The sequence below is a fragment of the Melozone crissalis genome, unplaced genomic scaffold (assembly GCF_028551555.1).
Source record: "Melozone crissalis strain CALT ecotype California unplaced genomic scaffold, PUWL_Pcris_2 ptg000004l_1, whole genome shotgun sequence".
NCBI lineage: Eukaryota > Metazoa > Chordata > Aves > Passeriformes > Passerellidae > Melozone > Melozone crissalis.
Window position 1 is genome coordinate 44,539,819 of NW_026535782.1, and position 19,264 is coordinate 44,559,082.

General features: G+C 44.0%; 1 protein-coding gene across 4 annotated transcripts in view; it reads left to right on the forward strand.

The window, feature by feature from the left end:
- The window catches only part of SYN3 (synapsin III), a 184,029-nt gene that overhangs the window by 24,453 nt on the left and 140,312 nt on the right, over positions 1-19,264 (forward strand). For all 4 annotated transcript variants that reach the window (XM_054280212.1, XM_054280222.1, XM_054280204.1 and 1 more), the window contains 2 exons: positions 6,862-6,919; positions 16,460-16,551. In XM_054280212.1, coding sequence (XP_054136187.1) covers positions 6,862-6,919; positions 16,460-16,551 — 150 coding nt within the window. The remainder of the gene's footprint in view (positions 1-6,861; positions 6,920-16,459; positions 16,552-19,264) is intronic.

Here is a 19,264-nt window from a genome sequence, read left to right on the forward strand (position 1 = left end):
CCTGGTAAGAAAGTCCCAAATCATCTAACATGATGGTCACTGGCAATAGATTATTATGAGTAAGTTTTTCTTACACAGAGCTTTTAATGTTTCACAAGTTCTGTGCAACAATGTAGCAATAATTTGAAAAAACTTACACATAAAATTCACGTTTTCACAAGTCTGGTTTAAAAGCCCTTATATTTTCATCATTTAGCTTTGTCTACCCAAGACCAAATATTTTTTTCCTATGCTTCCTGCCAAATTCCACTTTTTGAGAAGTGGAAAGCAGAAAGTGGAGGCAAATTTGTGTTAAATGAGTGTGTGTGTTTGTGCACATATGCATGCCTGGGAGCAGCATGGAGAGTTTCTGTATTCCCTAGCATACAGAAAGGGTGAAAAGGAGACAAGGCTGTCAAAATTTTTCAAGAAATTGTATTTATCACATCACTTTTCAATCTGCTTTAGGTATAGCAGCGTCATGTCTGTCTGTATTTTTGTCCTGCATATGTAAAGTGTCTTGGGATCTAGTCCCCCCCAAATGAAAGGTGATACAGAAATGTAAAGGATTAGTATCATTACAAAAATAGACACAAGGAATATGGAAAACATTCCCCACCAGGCTATAACTATGCTAATGCAAGTCAAATCTGGGTCCTTAATTACTTTACCAGAGTTCCTATAAATGCATAGAATTTAACCTCAGAACGTCCTGCCTAGTCCTGTACATATAAAAAAACAACATCCAACAAACCCAGCCCTCAGATACATTTCTCAAGGTTTGTGAGCCAGATTTCTTCTGCCTGGAAGTCCACAGCCCTGCCCCAGGATTGGTCCAAGTTAGGCCGGTTCTGCTGCTCCTCAAATTCAAGGAGAACTGAATTAGGCTGGGAAAAAAATTGCAAAATCCTCAACAAAAATTGATACCCCTTGCAAACAGCTCCAGGCCATAGTATTTAGATTTAGCAACTTGGAAAAGTTCCAGCAATGCACTATTTTGATAATACACAAAAATGAAATTGCTGCCTCATGTTGTACGTCATGCAGCACCCCACCTCCATCCCCCAGCTCTCTGTGGGCAGGAGGAATGTGACCACAGCACAGCCTGGGTGGGGGACCAGACCTACAGCAAAGTGTCCTTCCTATTCTGACAGCTCAGAGAAGCACAAAAAGCTGTGCCCAAAAGCAATAGTTCTGCACTAACTAGTGCTTTTTCTCTTGGTGGGGGATGGCTTTGATTACCCCTGTTTGATGAGCACAGGAAGATGCTGGGAGGCCACTATTGTGTGGGACTCCACAATTCCTTAAATAGGACAAGAGGCCTGAATGGCTGTGTCTGCAATGGTTAAAGTGCTGGTGGCTTGCCAAGCCAGGTCTCCCCGGAAAACAGGCCTTCAGAAGGGGAGTGTCACAAAGGAAGATTTTAAAAACACTTCTCCCTTGCTGCCCCAATGCTTCCCTTGCCATCTGCATTCAAGAAAATCCTCCCAGCCCTGTAGGGTGGGACCTCAGATCTCATCAAGGACCTCACCAGGAGGACTTCCTTTATCCAAAAAAACCCTAATCCGTCCTGCCATGAGAGCCCAGCACAACCCCCCTCGGGTGAGGCGTTCCTTCCCTTGATGTGATCCCATAACTAATAATGTTTCGGGGCTGGTTTCACAGTACCCAGAGTGGGCTGGGTTTGTGGTTCCTCCCAGAAGGCAACAAAAGAAGTCTGTTCCCACAGCCTGTCCGAGGACACTGAGGACACACCTGCACACTGCAGAGCTGGCTCTCTTCGGTGGCCTCAGCAAGTCAGGTGGTGACAGCACCTAGAGCAAGGTGACCTTGCCCCAGGGAGGGGCAGGGCTGGTCACAGCACTGCTGGGCCCAGGCATGGAGCTGAAACTTCTGTGGAGCTCCTGGCAAAGTAGCAGTGTATTTAGGGTACCTTTTGACCCACCACAAACCTGAGATTTACTCATGGGCCTTTCCCTGTCGGTATGTACAATGTGAATACCTTTTCTTTCTTTCTGCCCTTGCCTCTGGTCCATCTAACTTTTTATTCAAACCTTGTTTTCTGAGGTGTCAAAGCACACATCCACCACTCTTATTCACCATTCTGACACCCTCACCTCTTGCCCCAAGGTATTCTTGGAGAATAAGTATTTATTACCAACCACTCCACTTCACAGCTGAACACTGCATAAAGGTCTCTGGGCCAAAGTAGATGTGGACAAAAAACTCCAGCAATTTGCAGACCTGAGCATTTATGGAGTGATTTTTCCCATCCCTGTGCCCTGGGAAGCCAGGAGTTGACCATCTTAAAATTTCTTACTGTGTACAGCTGAGAATTTCTGGAGTGGGGAAAAGTAGTGGACCGAATGAGAACTGGCTCCTGAAAGGAAAATCTTCCTTATTTTCAACTTTGAGAAAAAAAAAAAAAAAAAAGGCACTCCTCCCCCTTCCCCTCCCTGCTGCCCTTATAGCATGCAGGGGCTGGGGGGGTCGGGGCATTCCAGCAGCTGCTGGCCAGTATCCTGGAAACTGCCTCCTTTTTCCCAGTCTCAGCCCCTTTTATGAAGGAGACAATGTGGACATACAGTGAGTGCCTTGTGCATCACTTGGGCCCCCAGGCCCTTTGACATGGGGATTTTATACAGCGCTCACCACCTCCCCACCCTCCCTGGGGTGCCCCCACACCCAAACCAGGGGGCTTCAGCCTCGCCTTTTCCTAGATTATTCAGAAAGAAATTACAGGCCTTATTTTCTCAAGGGCTCAAGAGAAATATGTGTAATGTGATGCCAGGGAAATAATTCAAATAATTCCAGAATTTACCCATGGATGCTTTTTGGTTTGTTTACCTGAGTCTCTTCTTACCATTTCTCTCCTTTTTCCACCCACTCGCTCGCCCACCACTCCCCAAAAGCCCTGTGCATTTCTCTCTTCATTGTGTTTTGCTCTGGCCCCTCCACAGCATAGGAAAGGCTGCTTCCTGCTCTAGATAAGTGGTTTCCATGCAAAGTTTGGCTTGGCTTTCTCTGCTCGCTGTGTCTTGATCCAGAGGCATAAGCTCAGTCAGAGGATTTGGAGGAATTTGTCATTACAATATCCTAGTGTCCTTTTGCATGCTGTCAGTGAGGAGAGCCCATTTCTGGGTTGGAGGTACAAGCCAGCTCTTGAGTTTGTAGCTCAAGGCCCCTGTTGAACAGTGGTAGAGGTGTGAGTCACTCACATCCTGGGGGATTTGGGCTCAGACTTATTAGTTCATCTGAAGAATGGCTTCCCAGTTTCCAAGACAGCATTCCAATATTTGCTGTATCAGTTCCACTGAGGCCTCTCCTAGGAAGATCTGAAAATCTGTGAATTAGCCTGAGGTAGATAATGGGAGGTGAAATGATCATCTATTATTCCCTACTGCTGGTAAAGGCACACTCCATATCTGACAGAAAATTGTTGTGTATGCTTCCTCCAGCCATGGTAATTGAGGCAGACTGGGGCTGATTTACAGAATATCTCTACAAAATAAACTTATATCCTTTCCAGATTACTTCATAAGAAGAGGCTTTGGGTTTCTTATGTCCCTGTAATCGTGTCAGAGCTGGGGCAGAAAGCAAAACTTAAGTTTGTTTGATGTCTTTGCACCCATAAAATACATTCTTTTCCAGAGCATGCAGCTTCTTAATCAGAAAGAGAGAGGAGTTTGAGGCAAGCTTCTTTCCTGCAAGCCAGGGCAGACATTTGTGTGTTTATCACAGTCCTTCCTCCCTCCCAGTGCATGGGGCCACATTTAAATGGATTGTCTAGCTCTATAAATCCCACCCAGGAACTCCTCTTGAGCATGGCCCTGCAGTTTTCTTCAGTCAAAACATGTTTACAGGCTAATTCACTGAGATCACAGCAACCACACCAACCCATCTGCACCCTGCCTGGCCAAATTACAGCTCTGTGTTGTGCTGAGCTGAACATCTGCCATGCTTTAAATAAAGGGGTGGCCAGCCAGGCAGTGGTCAGTGCTGCAGACTGCCTGGCAGAAGCAGTGGGTCTGTGTGGCCAGTGGCTTGCCCAGTGTCCCAAACTGGGGCCATTAAGCCCTCCTGGGGCCATGAACTGCTCCTCTCATCACTGGGAGCTGAAGGCGAGTGGGGACACTTCCAAGGTTCCCAGAAAGTTTTTGGACTAGTCTTCTGGGCACAGCTCCTCTGCTGCACTACAAGCTGCTTAGATAGCTCTGCAGGTCCTAGACAGAATTCTGGAAGAGACTTGCTCAGGTAGTTTTGGGGCAGAGAGCATCCACAGATGTCTTGTGCAGCCAGGAGTCTGCCAACTCCTGGCATGTTTCTACATGCCTTCTCCCTTTCTCATGCCTCCCCACCACAGCAGCGTGGTCTTCCTTTCCTCTGTGCCATGCCCACTGTGAGGACCACAAGCCGTTTCAGACGTTGTGCAGAACTGACCCAAAGAGTCTCTTGCAAGAGGAATGATACTTCCACAGCAGTGGCAATGATTCCAGCTTGCTTAAAATTTGAGGGGCTCCAGGAGGATACTAAGGCCATTTTTCATTTCATTGTGATAGCCTCTACTGCCCAGGGGCTCCAAAACCCCAGGTGAGAATTGAAAACATCACTCCATCCATTTCAGAGATGTTTCAGTAAGAAATGTTTTATTCTTATCCTGGGCTGTGTCAAAATGATGGGTGGGCCAAAATATTTGGCTGCAAATTGCTTAGCACCTGTAGTGTTCAGAGACACTCAGAGCAGGTTAAGCTTCCTGGGGAAGAAATTGATATTTTTTACTGTTAAAGGAAAGTTCTAGGGACATTGGATGAGACAACCTCTGTGGAAAGAGGGACAGACAGAGGTCACACAGTGTCTAAGCTGAGGTCCCTTGCAGCACTCCAGCAGCTCCCAATGCTGGGTGCACCCTCTGTGTGACCACCCATAAGCCCAGCCAGTACTGCAGAGAGGAGAAAGATGGGTTTGTGTGCAGGCTGATTTCCTGGAGCAGGCAGTGGAAGCCCCTGTGATGCCTCTGAACCAGGCTGAGGACTGTGGTCAATCACACTTCATTGCAAGCTGAAGCAAAGCATCACCAAGGAGTTTGCAACCAGCTGGTCAGCAAAGAGGAGAGGCCATAGAGGGAGGAAGTGTGTTCCATAAATGTGGGTAAGGAATATATATTATGAGCATGCTGGGAATAAAAACAAACTTGTACCAGGGAATAGTACGCCTCAAGTTTCAGAGCAGTTCCTGTGAGCCCTCTGAAAGCTTATTGCAGTTTTTAAGAAGTCACTGGTTCCAGCAATATCCTCAATGTTTAGGAGTGAGGAATGTTGCCAGACCCTCTTGAGCCATGCCTCCAGAAATTTAATAGAATTATTAAGTGCATTTAGAGTTCCTGTTTATTGTTAGAGGCATGATGTCTTAGCTTGTCTGCTGAGTTGAGGGGTTTTTTGAGTCACCTGGTCTCAGTTACACCTGGCTGCTACATTGTCCCTCACCTATGCAGAAGTCTTACAGGCTGATGGATGGGCTGTTTGGGAAGGGAAGTGTGATACAGCAATCAGATGTCCCTGTTAGAATTAAGCAGAAGGCTTTTGTCATTTTTAATGTATTTTTCTATTATAATGAAAAAATTTTACTTCATTTTGAGCCAGAATGACAAAACAACTTTTTTATTTACACATCACATTTCTGGGGGTGGGGAGCGTGCAGCTATAAACTGATGTGATTCAGCCATGGGGGAAATTGCCTTCCTACTGTCTCTCCTTTTTTTATTGGAACAAATAGACACATAGTAAAAATGCAAGCCAGATTTTTTTTTTTCTCATACTATAAAATAGGGAGCAAAGCCGGCTTCCCCTCATTTTCCTTTACTTCTTTATTCTGTCCTGTCTTTGCCAATTGGAAACAGAACCCAGAGTTACTTTGTCTCTGGAAACAGCTCTTATAGGGCTAAACTGTTTTCAATGCTTTCCAAATAGAAGAGCCCTTTGGACCCTACATGGCCTTCTGAAAGTTTATAGGGGAGGAGGACAAAATCAATTAATATTTTCTTCTGTCAAGCTTGTATGGTGAGAGGAAGAATTGGTGAGAAATATTCACTGGGAAATTTATATTGGCAATTTCCCCACTGACCAATCAATATTAGGGGCATTATACATAAATATGAATACAAAAAGCTGAAACTGCCTGTTCTTTTCCTCTGTTTTCTTCTCCAGCACTACTGACAGCCTTCCCCTTGCATGAATTGCCTACTAGAAGTGCTGTGTTGTCTGCATGGTGTGAGGAGATAGGAACAGAGGTGTATGTTCTTCTTACAGCAGTGTTCAACCCCAAAGCAAGCACAGTTTCTGTGTTTGGGTGAAGAGATCCTTCATCAGTGACCCTGTAGAGATGCAGATACAGTTTCCCTAAATCAACAGCAAAAAGGAACAGAAGTGGAAAGCAACTCTGGAGTGACAGAGCATGAGAACAGGCTTCACAAGTACTTCAGCTGTGATGATAAAGCTCCTTGCTCAACATCAGAAGAAATTCCCAATGTTGTGCCATATGTTGTTCTCCTTTTACAGAATAAAGATTGAGTATTAAATGAGATACAGCAAGGAATCACTGATTAGAGTTGTTCCCTGGAAAAGATTAGGAGAACATTTGGTTTTCAGTTTGAAAATTAAATGAAAAAGTAACAAGCCTTGAAGGAACTTTCCAATGTGGTTTTCATCTGGCTTGGCAGGTTTCTCCTGGAGAACAGAAAGGTAAAAGAAGATAGGAATTAGAAAAATATGCTGTGACCCGGATAGAAATTCTTCATCAAAAAAGGGAAATGCAGAAGCAAAACCGTATGTAATGAAAGCCAAAAATCTTATTTAACCATGTTTATCTCTCTTGTTTCTTCTGCAGGGCCAAATATTTCCAGGGGAAGAAGGTGAATGGAGAATTTGATATCCGAGTGGAACAGGTCAGTGCCAAGTGAATTCTCTGTAAGGAATGTGTGTGGACACAGCTAGGGAGAGCTAATCTGTCCCAGGAACAGTATTGAGGTTCATAGCCTGGTTTATATGCTCCCCTGGGCACTGGACACATTCTGTTTCCCTGTTAGCCTTGGCACCAAATACTCATTTCAATTGAAGCCTCTTCGTGTTGGGGTCTGTCCCCTGCTCTGTGTGTTGGTGCAGTGTCTGTCAAAAAAAGTCCCATATGGACTGAGACTGGATGCTGTTGCCAAAAGAGAAATTATTATTAATAATCATCATCTGCAGGCCCCCAACTGGAAATCAGGCATAAGAAGAGAGAGATGTAGAGATAAGAAGGTGGTCCTGAAGGAACCATATGCTTGTTTTATACTCATTAGGACTATAAAAATGTTTGGGTGGGTAAAGAAAGCTGCTGAATGTTGTTTGAATGACCTGATATTTCTGTTTTTATAAGGCTGTTGATTCTGCATGTGTGCGTGTACATATTATTAATGCAATGCTTTTGAGGACTTTCTCAGGACCCATTGCCCTTGAAAAGGTGTTTCTTTTCTTTTCAAAGGGGTCCTGTCCTGTTGTCTATGCCTGTTCCTGAGCACACATGTTCTGATCAAACTGTGTCTGAGACAGATTTTTCTTTTTTTATTGATATCACACTTGTCAGTCTGGGTGGTATTAGCAAGAATAATTCTTCCTGGCATTTCCTTATCAAAGTATTTATTTTGTTGTCAGCCTTAGGAATTATTCTAAAAGAGAACAGGAAAATTTTAAAAATTTACAAATCATGCTACTCACTTAGAAGCATGAAACCAAATAATTTAGGTTTTCCCTTCAAGCCTCTCCATCATTCAAGGTGGATTCAGCTTCAAAGCTAGACCTGGTACTCTTCAAAATGGCCTGTTAATTCCTTCCCAAACCTACAGTCTCTGCCTTTCCCCTCATAATCCTTCTCCTCAGAGGTTATTGCACTTGAAGTCCTTACAAAGGAACTGCCTTCAAATGTTTGGTGAGTGCAGAAGGTCAGGAGTGGACTCCTGATCCTTGCTGGGGGATCAAGCTGTGACCCTTGTCACCATCACAAAGCAGCTTATCACGTGTCCCCACAGGCTCTGGTAGGAAGGCTTTTCCATTTTACCTCTGGAAATCCTTCACATAGGCTGAATACCCATGTTCCAGATGAGGCAACAAATTGCTCCAGGCAAAGACCATAATGCAATTTCCCTGGTGAGGACCATGGCTCAGCCCCTGCAGCTTTCATTAAATGCCCACATGGTGACTGCAGCACTGCCCAGTGGGTAGGAGAGTTGAGGAATGGAAAACAAGGATCCTGGCTATTTCCACTTTTCTCCTCCCTGCCACTCAGATCACGCAGCCCAGCCTCCCTTTAGTGGGCAGGGAGCTGCTCTGGACTCCTCCAGACCTCAGAAGAACGGATGATGGCTTTTCCCAGCTGGATCACTATCTCTCCAGGGAAACACAGAGGCTGCATTGTCAAGGGCAGTCCTTGAATCTGACCCCAGGCCCCTCTTGTGTATTGTTAGAGGCACTGATTCCTTCAGACTCTGGCTTTTTCTTCCCTTCTTATTTTGTCCATCCATCCTTGCTCAGTATTTCTTGATATTCTTCATTGCTCCTACCCTATTTATTTGGAGCATTCCCAACTTCACCTCTTCCTCAAGCAGCCCAGGAGCCTAAACTGTTGTGGGAACAGGTCCCCTGAAGTTGAATGTTGACCCTCTCTACCTGAAAATGAATATTCTTCCACAGTTTTCTTAAAAAAATAAAAAAGAAAACAACTGTGTTCGTCAACATGGTCCACATCTTTCTCTGTGAGTTCCCAGCTCACAGCCCTCACTCCTGTAACTCTCCCCCACATGGCACACAAGCTGTGCCATGGTGCACAAGCCTTAACCTGGCTGTTCAGTTCTGAATAAACTCTCCATCAGAGACTTCAATTCTTAGGCACCTCTTGAACCCTGAGCATTTAGTCTGCTCAGTAAGTTCATTTAGTTTTTCATTTTTCCATGTGATCCTGTATCAGATAACCACACATTATTAACTCAGCCAGAAATGCAGTTTGCCTTAGGAACTTTTTTTAGATTTTATAGGCAAAAAACCACTTTTGATCTGAAAGGCTAAATAACAAAGAAGTTTGAACAGCAGAAAGCAGTGAAAGGAAATATCCAAATGTTAAATACTCCTGGAAAACCACACTGGGAAAAAGCCATTTGCCTTATTTTTACTGCCCATGCTAACTCTTTTCCCATTCTTCCAGGATGTTCAGTAGTTGGTTTGAACTTTTTCTCTCCTCTTTCATATCCATCTCTGTTACATTTTAATTCTTTCTAAGCAAGCCATTTTAGCAATCTGTGGGGGAAGCAGAGCAGGATAGTAGGTGATATTTTTTGAAAGCCATGACATCAGTTATTTGTAAAGGAGCAGGAGTGCTGCAAGCAGCAGCGTCTCTCCCTCTCTCAGTTATCTAATCTGGTTGTACACCCCTACCAGCTCTCCAGGCTGCCTCCCCCTCCTCTGAGGAGTGCAGGACATTTGTGATCATGCTGTGCTGCTCTGTCTGCCCCCCACAGCCAGCTCTGTGGAATGCATTGGCTCACTTCAGCTGGATTCCAGAACCAGGCAGGTTTCTGCAAGAGGTGAATCCAGTTCATGTTAGACACTGGGTAATACACAGGGAAGATACTGTTAAACGCCATCCTGCTGCTCAGGGAGCTGCTTCTGCAAGTCTCAGCTTCTATGAAAGTAGGTTTCATGGACTCTCCAATAAGGTGTTCTGGTTCTCTGGCAGTGAGTGAATTGCATACCTTGATAGCAAGCCCAGGCCCCAGTTCTTCACATCCATTATTCCCAGGAAGAGACAGGGGTTACTGTGGGCATCACCTGGTGCCAGTGGATGAGGAGAGAGCCAGCAAGGACACTGCAGTGTGTACACCACTCTCCTGTCATTTATTAAAATTAACGTGAAGCCTGGCTTTGTTTCTTCTCTTCTGATCCTCAGTGTAACACTGAAATCATATTTATAATATGCTTTAAAGGCTGAAGGATTTATTATTGTCCACCTTTTAGTGAAACCAGGCAAGCAGAGACACTGCTTTCTTCCTGCTGACTGCAGGGAGGGAGGTGAAAGGCTTTGGTGGTGTAAAGCCAGTTCAAGCACTCCCCTGAGTCATGGCCTCTTTTTCTTCAGAGGCAGTTTGGATTACATTTTGTTGTTTGGGTATTTTTCCACTTCTGTAGCAATGATAGCTGTTCATGAGACTGATTGAAACACTGATCCAAAAGTGAAAATCTATTTGACCTATTCTGATCAAACCCCTGATGGTTTAAGTTTTACTCAGTATGGGTAAAGCTATAAGCTTTAAGAGAACAGCTGAGTCTAAAAATACTATCTCTTATTTTATGCTAAAAATAAGCTGCTTAAATTTTGATCCACATTGTTGCTTTTACTTGTCTGGTGATTTCTAGCTTTCAGAACTGCAGTGTATGCATCTCTAGTTCTTTTCTCTAGAAATACAAATACTAAAAAAGTTCTTTTAGAAATGAAAAGCATAAGTTTGAATAAATGTCTCTAAGGCTAAGTTGAACTTAAAGAAGAATCTTAAAGTGTCACGGCGGTGGACCACATTGCTTTTAGTCTCTCACAAAAAAAAAAAAAATCTTGCTTTTATCTTCTCAGTTCTTCATTGGCCAGAGGGCAGGAGGCATTAGGAACCACAGTATACCGAGGAAGAGGAGGAATTATACCATAGGCCTTATGCTCTGTCAGATGTTTTTCTTCTTTAGAGAGAAACTAATTCAGCACCTCCTTCCCCACCCTCTCTGTGCTGTCCCAGAGGAAACCAAACCTTGTGTGCTCTCAGGATTTCTGAGGTTTTCCATTTGGATCATTACATACCTTGTGTGGGGTCTCCTTGGGCATGAAGCATGCCCCATGCCCCAGAGGAATGCCTCATGGTCAAATATCCCCAGAGACAAGCAGAGAGGGTGAGAGAGATGGGGCTGAGAGGTGACAGCCCCAGGCCCATCAGACAGCCATGATCCTGAGGGTGAGAGCACATGAGGGGACCCTTGATGCCCGTCTGTGAGAGTGATGTCTGCAAAGCAGGACATGTGCAGAGCAGGGTCACTGGGATGGCCGTGGAGATCTGGCTTATGGGAGGAGACTGCAAGAGTTGAGTTCGTTTCTCCTGCCATAACAGAGCACAAAACAGACATGAATGCTTTCAGTAAATAACTTGGTGCAGGTAAGGGTTTCATGACACAGTGCCGAGCGTAGCAAGGGATTAAAGCCTACGGCTGTGATGGGCTTTTCCAGTCCCGTGCCCTGCACATACCAGTGAGGGACACAGCAGGCAAGAGCAAGCAGCACCTCTTAGAGAGGGTCCCCCACCTTCAGGGTACCTTTCCTGCAGGTATTTCCCAAAGGAATTTTAATATGTTCAGAGACATCTTTCCTGGCATTGCCTAATTGATGGTGGAGTGGGGTGAAAAGTGTGAAAGGGGAGTCTTGAAGCCCAGAGGTCCATTTATATTTTTATCCCTGGTGTTTGTTCACCCTTCTCCTTCCCACCGTTTCCTTGCTGTGACGAGGTGGGTCCATCTGTCTGTCTGACACGCATTTTTCTTGCACAGCTCATTCACTTGTTCCCACTGTTCAGTTTATTTTCAGGGAATGATTATTCAGTGAACTCCTATGTACATGCTTCTGGGAAAGTCTTGTGGTATAGATTATGACTCCATTGGCAGCATTGTCAGGAAAAACGTTGTACTTGGCAGTCACAGAAGATAATTGTCATACAAATCATGAGTTCCAGCTCCATTGTACTTCCCGCCCTAAAGAGGTATTTTCATGTGTGGTGTAAAATGGTCCTTTCAAAAGGTAGAGTGTGACAGATCTGTGTGTGATGAAAGGAAAACTAGCCTCTTGTCAAACAACGCTATAATTTTTATTCATTATATGTTTAGGGTTTGGGATTTTTTCCAGCTGAATGCCAGAAAACAGTTCAAGAACAGCAACAGGGTTCTCGTAGCTTGCCACATGCAAGCATTCAGAAACCATGAATAAAGGGAGAAGTAGCAAGAATTACTTTAAAATCATTATTTTCTTAAATGAATACTATCTTCTTTTTTTTTTAATTTTCATTGGCTTTTGGAAGTTTACAGAGTTCATGGTTTTGAACCATTTTCTGAGATCAAAATATTTAGAAATATGCTTTTTCTAAACCTCAAATTTTCAGGTAACTTCTGAAATGAAAACTCAAGAGACAATTCTGAAAGCCATCAGAGCTGATGCACCAAAAGGTGTTCTCACAGGTGAAGGCATGTGGCCCTTCAGCACCAGCCTTGTCTCTAGCCTAGGAGAATCACCCCAGCTTTAGGACTTGTGAAGAGCACTTGAGGAAGCTGCTCTTGGAGCCGTAAAGCAATATTCACATCACAGATGGACTCTCTCCATTCTTTTCTCCCAGAGAGCAATCCTAGTACTGGGGAAAGGCGGGGAGCAGGGTGCCTACCCAAGGGAAAATGTCTCAGGAAAAGACATGAAGAATCAGGATGTGTAATCTCTAATTCTGCATGCATGCATAGCCTCAGCCCTCATCCCACAGGCATCCAAACTATCTGCTCACCTTTCTGCCTGTGCAGGACTTAGGGATTGCTTACTTTCCCCTTGGGATGCTTGTAATGGTTGTAGTGAAATGTGCTGCTTTAGGAATGCAGTCTGATGTGGGCCCTTCCTTGTACATATCAGAAGATCCACCAAAAAATAAGGCATAAAATCCATGAGGAATGTATGAGATTTGATTTTACAGTAGCAATTCCTCATCCCAAGTGCCTAAGCCATGGCACGGACCAGGCTAGTCAGTAGGCCAGACAAAGCAGTGCAGGGATTACAGTGGATTTCAGCCAGAATATGAGTTAAAAAATAGTCACACTGCTGCATGTATGACAAATCCATACTCAAGCATATGGTTGGCAATTTTACATATGGAGGAAGTTGTGGACTTGCCAGAGAGAATCCCTGTGACAGCAAGAACTCTGATCAATTCACTGAAAAGATCACCTACAAGAAAATCTTATAAGAATGGGACTACTTTTGTCTAAAAAAAAAAAGGAAGGGCAAGTCTTTGAGGAATAAAATAAGTCTTCAGTTTCTGCAGAAAGAAGTAATGGACACAAAAAAATTGCTGCCTTAAAATGTAAGGGGAGAGATTTAGATTGGGCTTTGGGAAAATTTTCCATTGTTTTTAAGGTACAGACTGGCTGAGGAGGTTCCTCATCTATGGAAGACAGAAGAAGGTTATGCAGTATCTGCACACAATGGCAGAGGCAGAGCTGGTCATGCCTTACGAAAGAGAGAAAGACTGTGTGATGTCTTGAAGTCCTTTCAACACAACTTTCTGTTATTCTGTGAAAAATGCTTAAAATACACCTTGAACACATGCTTCCCCTAAATCACTAACAGGCATAGCTACCAAGCCAGGCATTTCTACTATTGCATGATTGAAAATGAAATATCTTCCTGTTTTAATATCAGGAAACAGAAATAGACACTCTAAAATAGCTCACCAAAAAGAGCTCCAGCACACAGAGGACACTGATGGAAACTGAGAGTACCTTAAGGTTTAGTCCAAATGATTTGGAGAGTCTTCCAATTCTTAATACCTGAAGGAGGCATTTTTGACAAAACTGTGATCAAAGTAGCTGTGGGCATCATCTCACATCTGAGCCTCACAGAGGCATGAAATATTTCTACTCCCACAGTCTTATTAGATTATTCTTCAAGACAGATTGTGTCACGTTTGTCACACATGGTTTGCTCTTGCCCTGAATGTTTTTGCAGCCACTGGCACTGCTGCAAAGTATAAAACACCATCAGGCTAATGCAGTGCCTTCTTCTGTTCCATGATTCCTAATGCAAATGACTCTGCAAGGCCACGGGGAGCTGGGCTCTCCTGTTTTGTACATAGTTACCTGTCACTCTATCTGCATGGGCTGCTTTCAAAGACCTCTTTGTCTGCAAGGTAAACTCAGGCTGGAGATGATCTCAGAACTGAAATCCCAGCCAAGGGAAGTCATCGGGCTACAAAACCCACAAAGTTAAAAATACAGGGAGCACTGGAAAATCAACAGGAAACAATTTCTGCTGACTGAAGGTTTTAGCCTTCTTCCAAAAGCCAGCTAGCAGCAGCCTGTTGGATGGAACAAAGCAGCTACATGAAAGGAGCAGCATTCCTTAACTTTGTCTGTTAAAGCAGAAGTGAATGCCAGGCAAAGGTCAGGATTGTCCCTCAGCTCTGATTGTAGATCTGGACGTTTTGGGAGTGAGATAGCTGAATCCCCCAGACCCTCTCTACACTCACTTCTCTCTCCTTGCCAGTGTTCCCTGGACAATGGTTGCCAAAGGGGATTTCTCCTTTTCTTCTGGCTCTTGACATTAGCAGGGCCTGAAATTGGTCCTGGCAGTTTGGCATGAAGTACTCACCAGCTCGGGGGGTTCTCAGGGCTGTTTGCAGGTCAGGTGTCTGAGCACAGCTTTGTTGGCCTGACTGCCTCAGGGAAATGCCTGTCAGACCAACTTAGGCACACTACAAGTGCCCCAAATCGAATGAAGGCTGCCCATTTTCTCCCCCAGCAAAGAGGAGTGTTAAGCACTTTACTACAAACCATCATGGAAAAAAACTTAGGAAGAAAAGCATAAAAAACATGAAAACACAGACCTAAAACTTCTCTTTCTTGCACTGGTGTTCACATCAGATGATGCATTCCTCAGCAACAGAAGCTGGAGGTACAGCTCCACAACACTCTGCTTTCAGAGTGGGACATCTCTGAGGCATACGGAGACACAGAGGTGGAAAAAGCATCCTTTCATCTCCCCAGTCCACAGAGCCTCTGGAGCTAATGTGGACAGTAGCAAGCTTGCCATGTCCCATTGGGGAGATCGCTGATGGTACCCAAAATATCTGATCTTACTGAGTTTGTCCAAGGTGGACTCCTCTCCCCCTAGGTCTCCTGAGATTTTTTAAATATATAAAAGGCAGGTGCCTTTCAGGGGTGCATGTTTGCTCACCTCTGATCTGATAGGGTCACTGAAGAAGCGTGGCTGTGGCCAAGGCAACACAATGCAATCTCTCATGAGTAAAACCCAGGCAGTCACCTGAACCACTGCCAATCCCTCCCTGTGAGCATGTCTGTGTGTGTGTTTGTGTTTGAAGTAGAATTTATTTCTTGGCAATAGGAATTTTCCCCCTCTTTTCATTGTAATGGGGAGTTACAATGATGTAAGATTGTGTAAGGGTGTTGCTTTAAAAACTTTACGCCGAGCTGCAGACATGAAATCTCATTACATCATCGGGTCACCAGTCCACAGCCATGGCTTTAAAATTACATGGATTTTAAAAGGAAAGTTGGAAATTATTTTTTCATTTTTCGTCTGGCCTTTGAGCCTTTACAGGTGCACCAGTTCTCCATTGGCAAGTTTTTTCCATGAGTTCATGAGGACAAAACACACTTTTTTTTTCTTTTTTTTTCCTTCTTTTTTAATGCATAAAATTTGTTCCTGGCACTATCTTTTGGTTCCAACTAATAGAAGTAGCAGAAGAACATTAAACAGTACAAGAATCTCAATAAAGTCATAAGTATTAGCAGCACCATCTGAGTGTTCTGGTATTAGACAGCTACTGGTTAGAAGATGAATTTACTGCTGCCCAGCCTTCATCATACTAAGTCTGAAAAAATGCCTTAAAAGGAAGGGGAAAAAACTGCTCAGAGGGAGAAGACTGAATTTTCTGCCTCAAAAAATGAAACCTGTTTATTTATATTTATCATAATCACCCCTGTATCTTTTGCTCCCCATGGCTGAAATATCCCTTGCCAACTATTCCAGCCTTGCAAGTCATGCCTCTTTTAAAATACAAAGTGTTTTAATGATTGAGCAGCTCTCTTAATAACTTACCCAGCTTTGCTAACTCTTTAATAGTAAAAAACTTAGTAAGCAAATCACATCAGGTGACCTCTGCTTATCACCTTCCTGCAACATAATGAGGTTTAAAAAGGTTTGAATCTTTTGTATTAGGTATAAAGCTGGCCAGTGGCATGGCAGCCAACTCAGACATAATTCTAAATGGATGTCTCCAAGTGGAAACTTGGAATTTGAATTCAAATGACCTTACATCTTTTCATTATTATTGTTATTATTTTTATTATTCTTTCCTGTATGCATTTTTCAGCCTGCTCATTCTTAATTCCTTCAGTACTTATTACTGCAATAAGTCTAATCCTGTGTACTTTCACAGCCCAAGTGTGGGAGCCATAAATACTTCTGCAGTCTCTCAGGGCAAACCAGCTATAATTGGATCTCCAGTTGCCTCACAGGAAAAAAAAAAAAAAAGAAAAAAAAAAAAGAAAAGAAGGAAAGGCACATTCCAGACAAAGAAAATTCTGCATCTGTGTCTGTGTGTTTGTGTTTCTGCCACCCTTGAGTAACACTTTGTCCTTTTGCTCCATTCCAGGCTGAGTTCTCCGAGTTGAACCTGGCTGCTTATGTCATGGGTGGCTGCATGGTGGACATGCAGGTCATGAGGAACGGCACCAAGGTGGTCAGGTGAGGAGCACCAGCTGGTCTTGGGAACTGGGCTCTGTGGGTCAGTGTTGGGGCAAGCAGGTTGGCCTCACAGGGGGACAAATATGAGAATCAGGCAGCACAGTCCTGGTAGCTTCAAGGGTTCTTGGAAGTGGTGAAAGGAATGGCCTGACTCTGGTGGGTTTGCATCAGGTCTCAGGTGCACATTATGCCAGTCATTGTTTCTGGTCTAGACCCTTCATGCAACAGTAAATGCCTCCTTCTCAGGTTCTTTTTAGCCTCCAGACTCCCAATAAAAGGAACAACAGACCTTCTTCTCCCTTGATTTTTCTCTCCTGCTCTGTCAACTAACCCTCATTTTACACAGTGGCTCTGATTCACTAGCCTGCCTGTCTTGGGCCCTGATCCCAGTGGACTGCCCTTGCAGGAGCCACTAAGCCCAGACCAGATCAAGAGCAGCCCTGAGAAGAAGGACTTGAGGGTGTTGGAGGATGAGAAGCTTGACATAAGCCAGCAGTATGCTCTCACAGCCCTGAAAGCCAACCACACCCTGGGCTGCCTCCAAAGAAGCGTGGCCAGCAGGGCAAGGAAGGGGATTCTGCCCATTTGCTCAGTTCTGGTGACCCCTCAGCTGAAGCACTGCATCCAGCTCTGGGGCACCCAGTGTAAGAAAGACATGGAGCTGTTAGAGTGAGTCCAAAGGAGGGCCTTGATAACCATCAGGAGGTTGAAACACCTCTCCTGTGAAGACAGGCTGAGAGTTGGGGTTGTTCAGCCTAGAGATGAGAAGAAGAGACCTTATGGGACCTGCAAGTACCCAAAGGGTACTACAACAGAGTTTTGCAAGGACATGTAGTGATAGGACAAGGAGGAATGGCTTTAAACTGAATAGGGGTGGATTTAGGCTATATACCAGGAGAACATCCTTACCTGTGGGGGTGCTGAGGCATGGGCACAGACTGCCCACAGAAGGTGTGGATGCCCGTGCCTGGCAGTGCTCAGTCTTGGATGGTGCTTTGAGCAACCTGGTCTAGTGGAAGGTGTCCCTGCTCATGGCAAGGGGGTTGGAGCCAGGTGACCTTTAAGGTCCCTTCCAATGCAAACTATTCTGTAATTGTAAGATCCTGATGCTTGTAGCCTGATTTGCTCCTGAAATAGCACTGTTTTCTTTATGGGAGATGCCCGGTGCTCTGGCATTGCCCTGTGGTGTATCTCAGAGGTAACACCTGTCTCTGTTTGATGGGCATTTCTGTCCTACTAGCATTACTGCATCATGGCATTCACTGCAAGCAGACTCTTTTCCCAAACAATGCTTCTCCAATCACACATCCAATTCACTTCCCAAAACCATTGCTCCCCTTCTTTCAAGCACCAGAGTGACAGCAATTTGGACCTAATGTTAGATGCATCTTTACAAGGTCTGTGTAAAAAATAGTGTCACATCTGTGTAGGATGCCTCTGTTTACCTTCACCAATATTACCTTCCACCCTATTATTCCCAAGCCTTCATCTTTATGGGTTCCTGTCATTACAACTCTACATTTCATCTTTGATACAGTGGCTTTTCTCTGTTTGTGTTGAAATCTCATTTTTGCGCCAAATTAATTTTTTAGCCACCCTGCTTCTTTTTGTACAGTTCCTTTGCACTTTTTGGTGTATTCAGAATCTTTGAGTTTAATATGGTTGACATATTTAATCAGTGCTTTTGTCTGTTTGCAACAAGTTCAAAATTATAGGTAGAGACACATAATCGAGCATGCAGTGATATTTTTGAAAGGGATTATTAGAACAGCTAAAAAACTGTAATTTTGAGCATGCTGGCCTCATGAGTTTAATTTCTCAAAATCTCATTTCCAGTCCAAAGAGTGCAAAGCAAAACATGTCACTGTCAATTAGCTATGACTATGACTGTGGTCCATCAATTCATTTCAGGTCTTGACATCTCTCTTAGTACACCCACAAGTCTCCATTTGTTCTTTGGTAAAACTTCACGAGCCTCTGCTAAAAACCTTTAAAGCTGTGTCTGTTACATGCATTTGCTTTCTCCCTGTCTGTTTCTGAGTGAAACAAAGCGTTATGTCCCATGAACCAGCCGCTGGAGCGCTCATCAGACAGTGTGCAGTGCTAATGCACTCCTGCCTTCGCTTGCTCATGGTGCTGGAAGGTTTCCCAAGAACCATTTCCTAGGTTGATCACATCTTCATTTTCCTTCCTGTGTCTTTCCTCCCAAAGCCATTCATACATCTGGCAGAAAGATCTTGAGCTATTAAACTGAAACTGAAGACAAAATTTATTTTACAAAACTGTCTGGGGCATGGTGTTCATGTTTCTGCTCACAGTGAACACACAGGTATTCCTGCTACCATTTTTGCATGGATATTTATATGTGGATTACGTGGGTTTTTGAATGGCATTAGCTCAGGAGGGTTTTTTGTTTGTTTGTTTTCATTCCTGCATGTTTAAGGACGCATTTGCATTGTGGGAAGCAGGTCTTGTAAATATATACTTGTCTGGACATGCAATTTATATAGCATATGCTACATGCCATAGTCCTTGCAACCAGCAAATATTTGTTTACAGCCTGTGCTGATATGACCCTGTTGTGCCCAGCTCAGTGCGTTTAAGAGCTTAGGTGCCAACTTCCACAGCCACTCCTAGAAATACTCTAGAAGGTATAGAAATTAAAACTCTTTTTCACTTTAGAAAGCAAATTGTGTGAGCTGTGTAGAGGCAC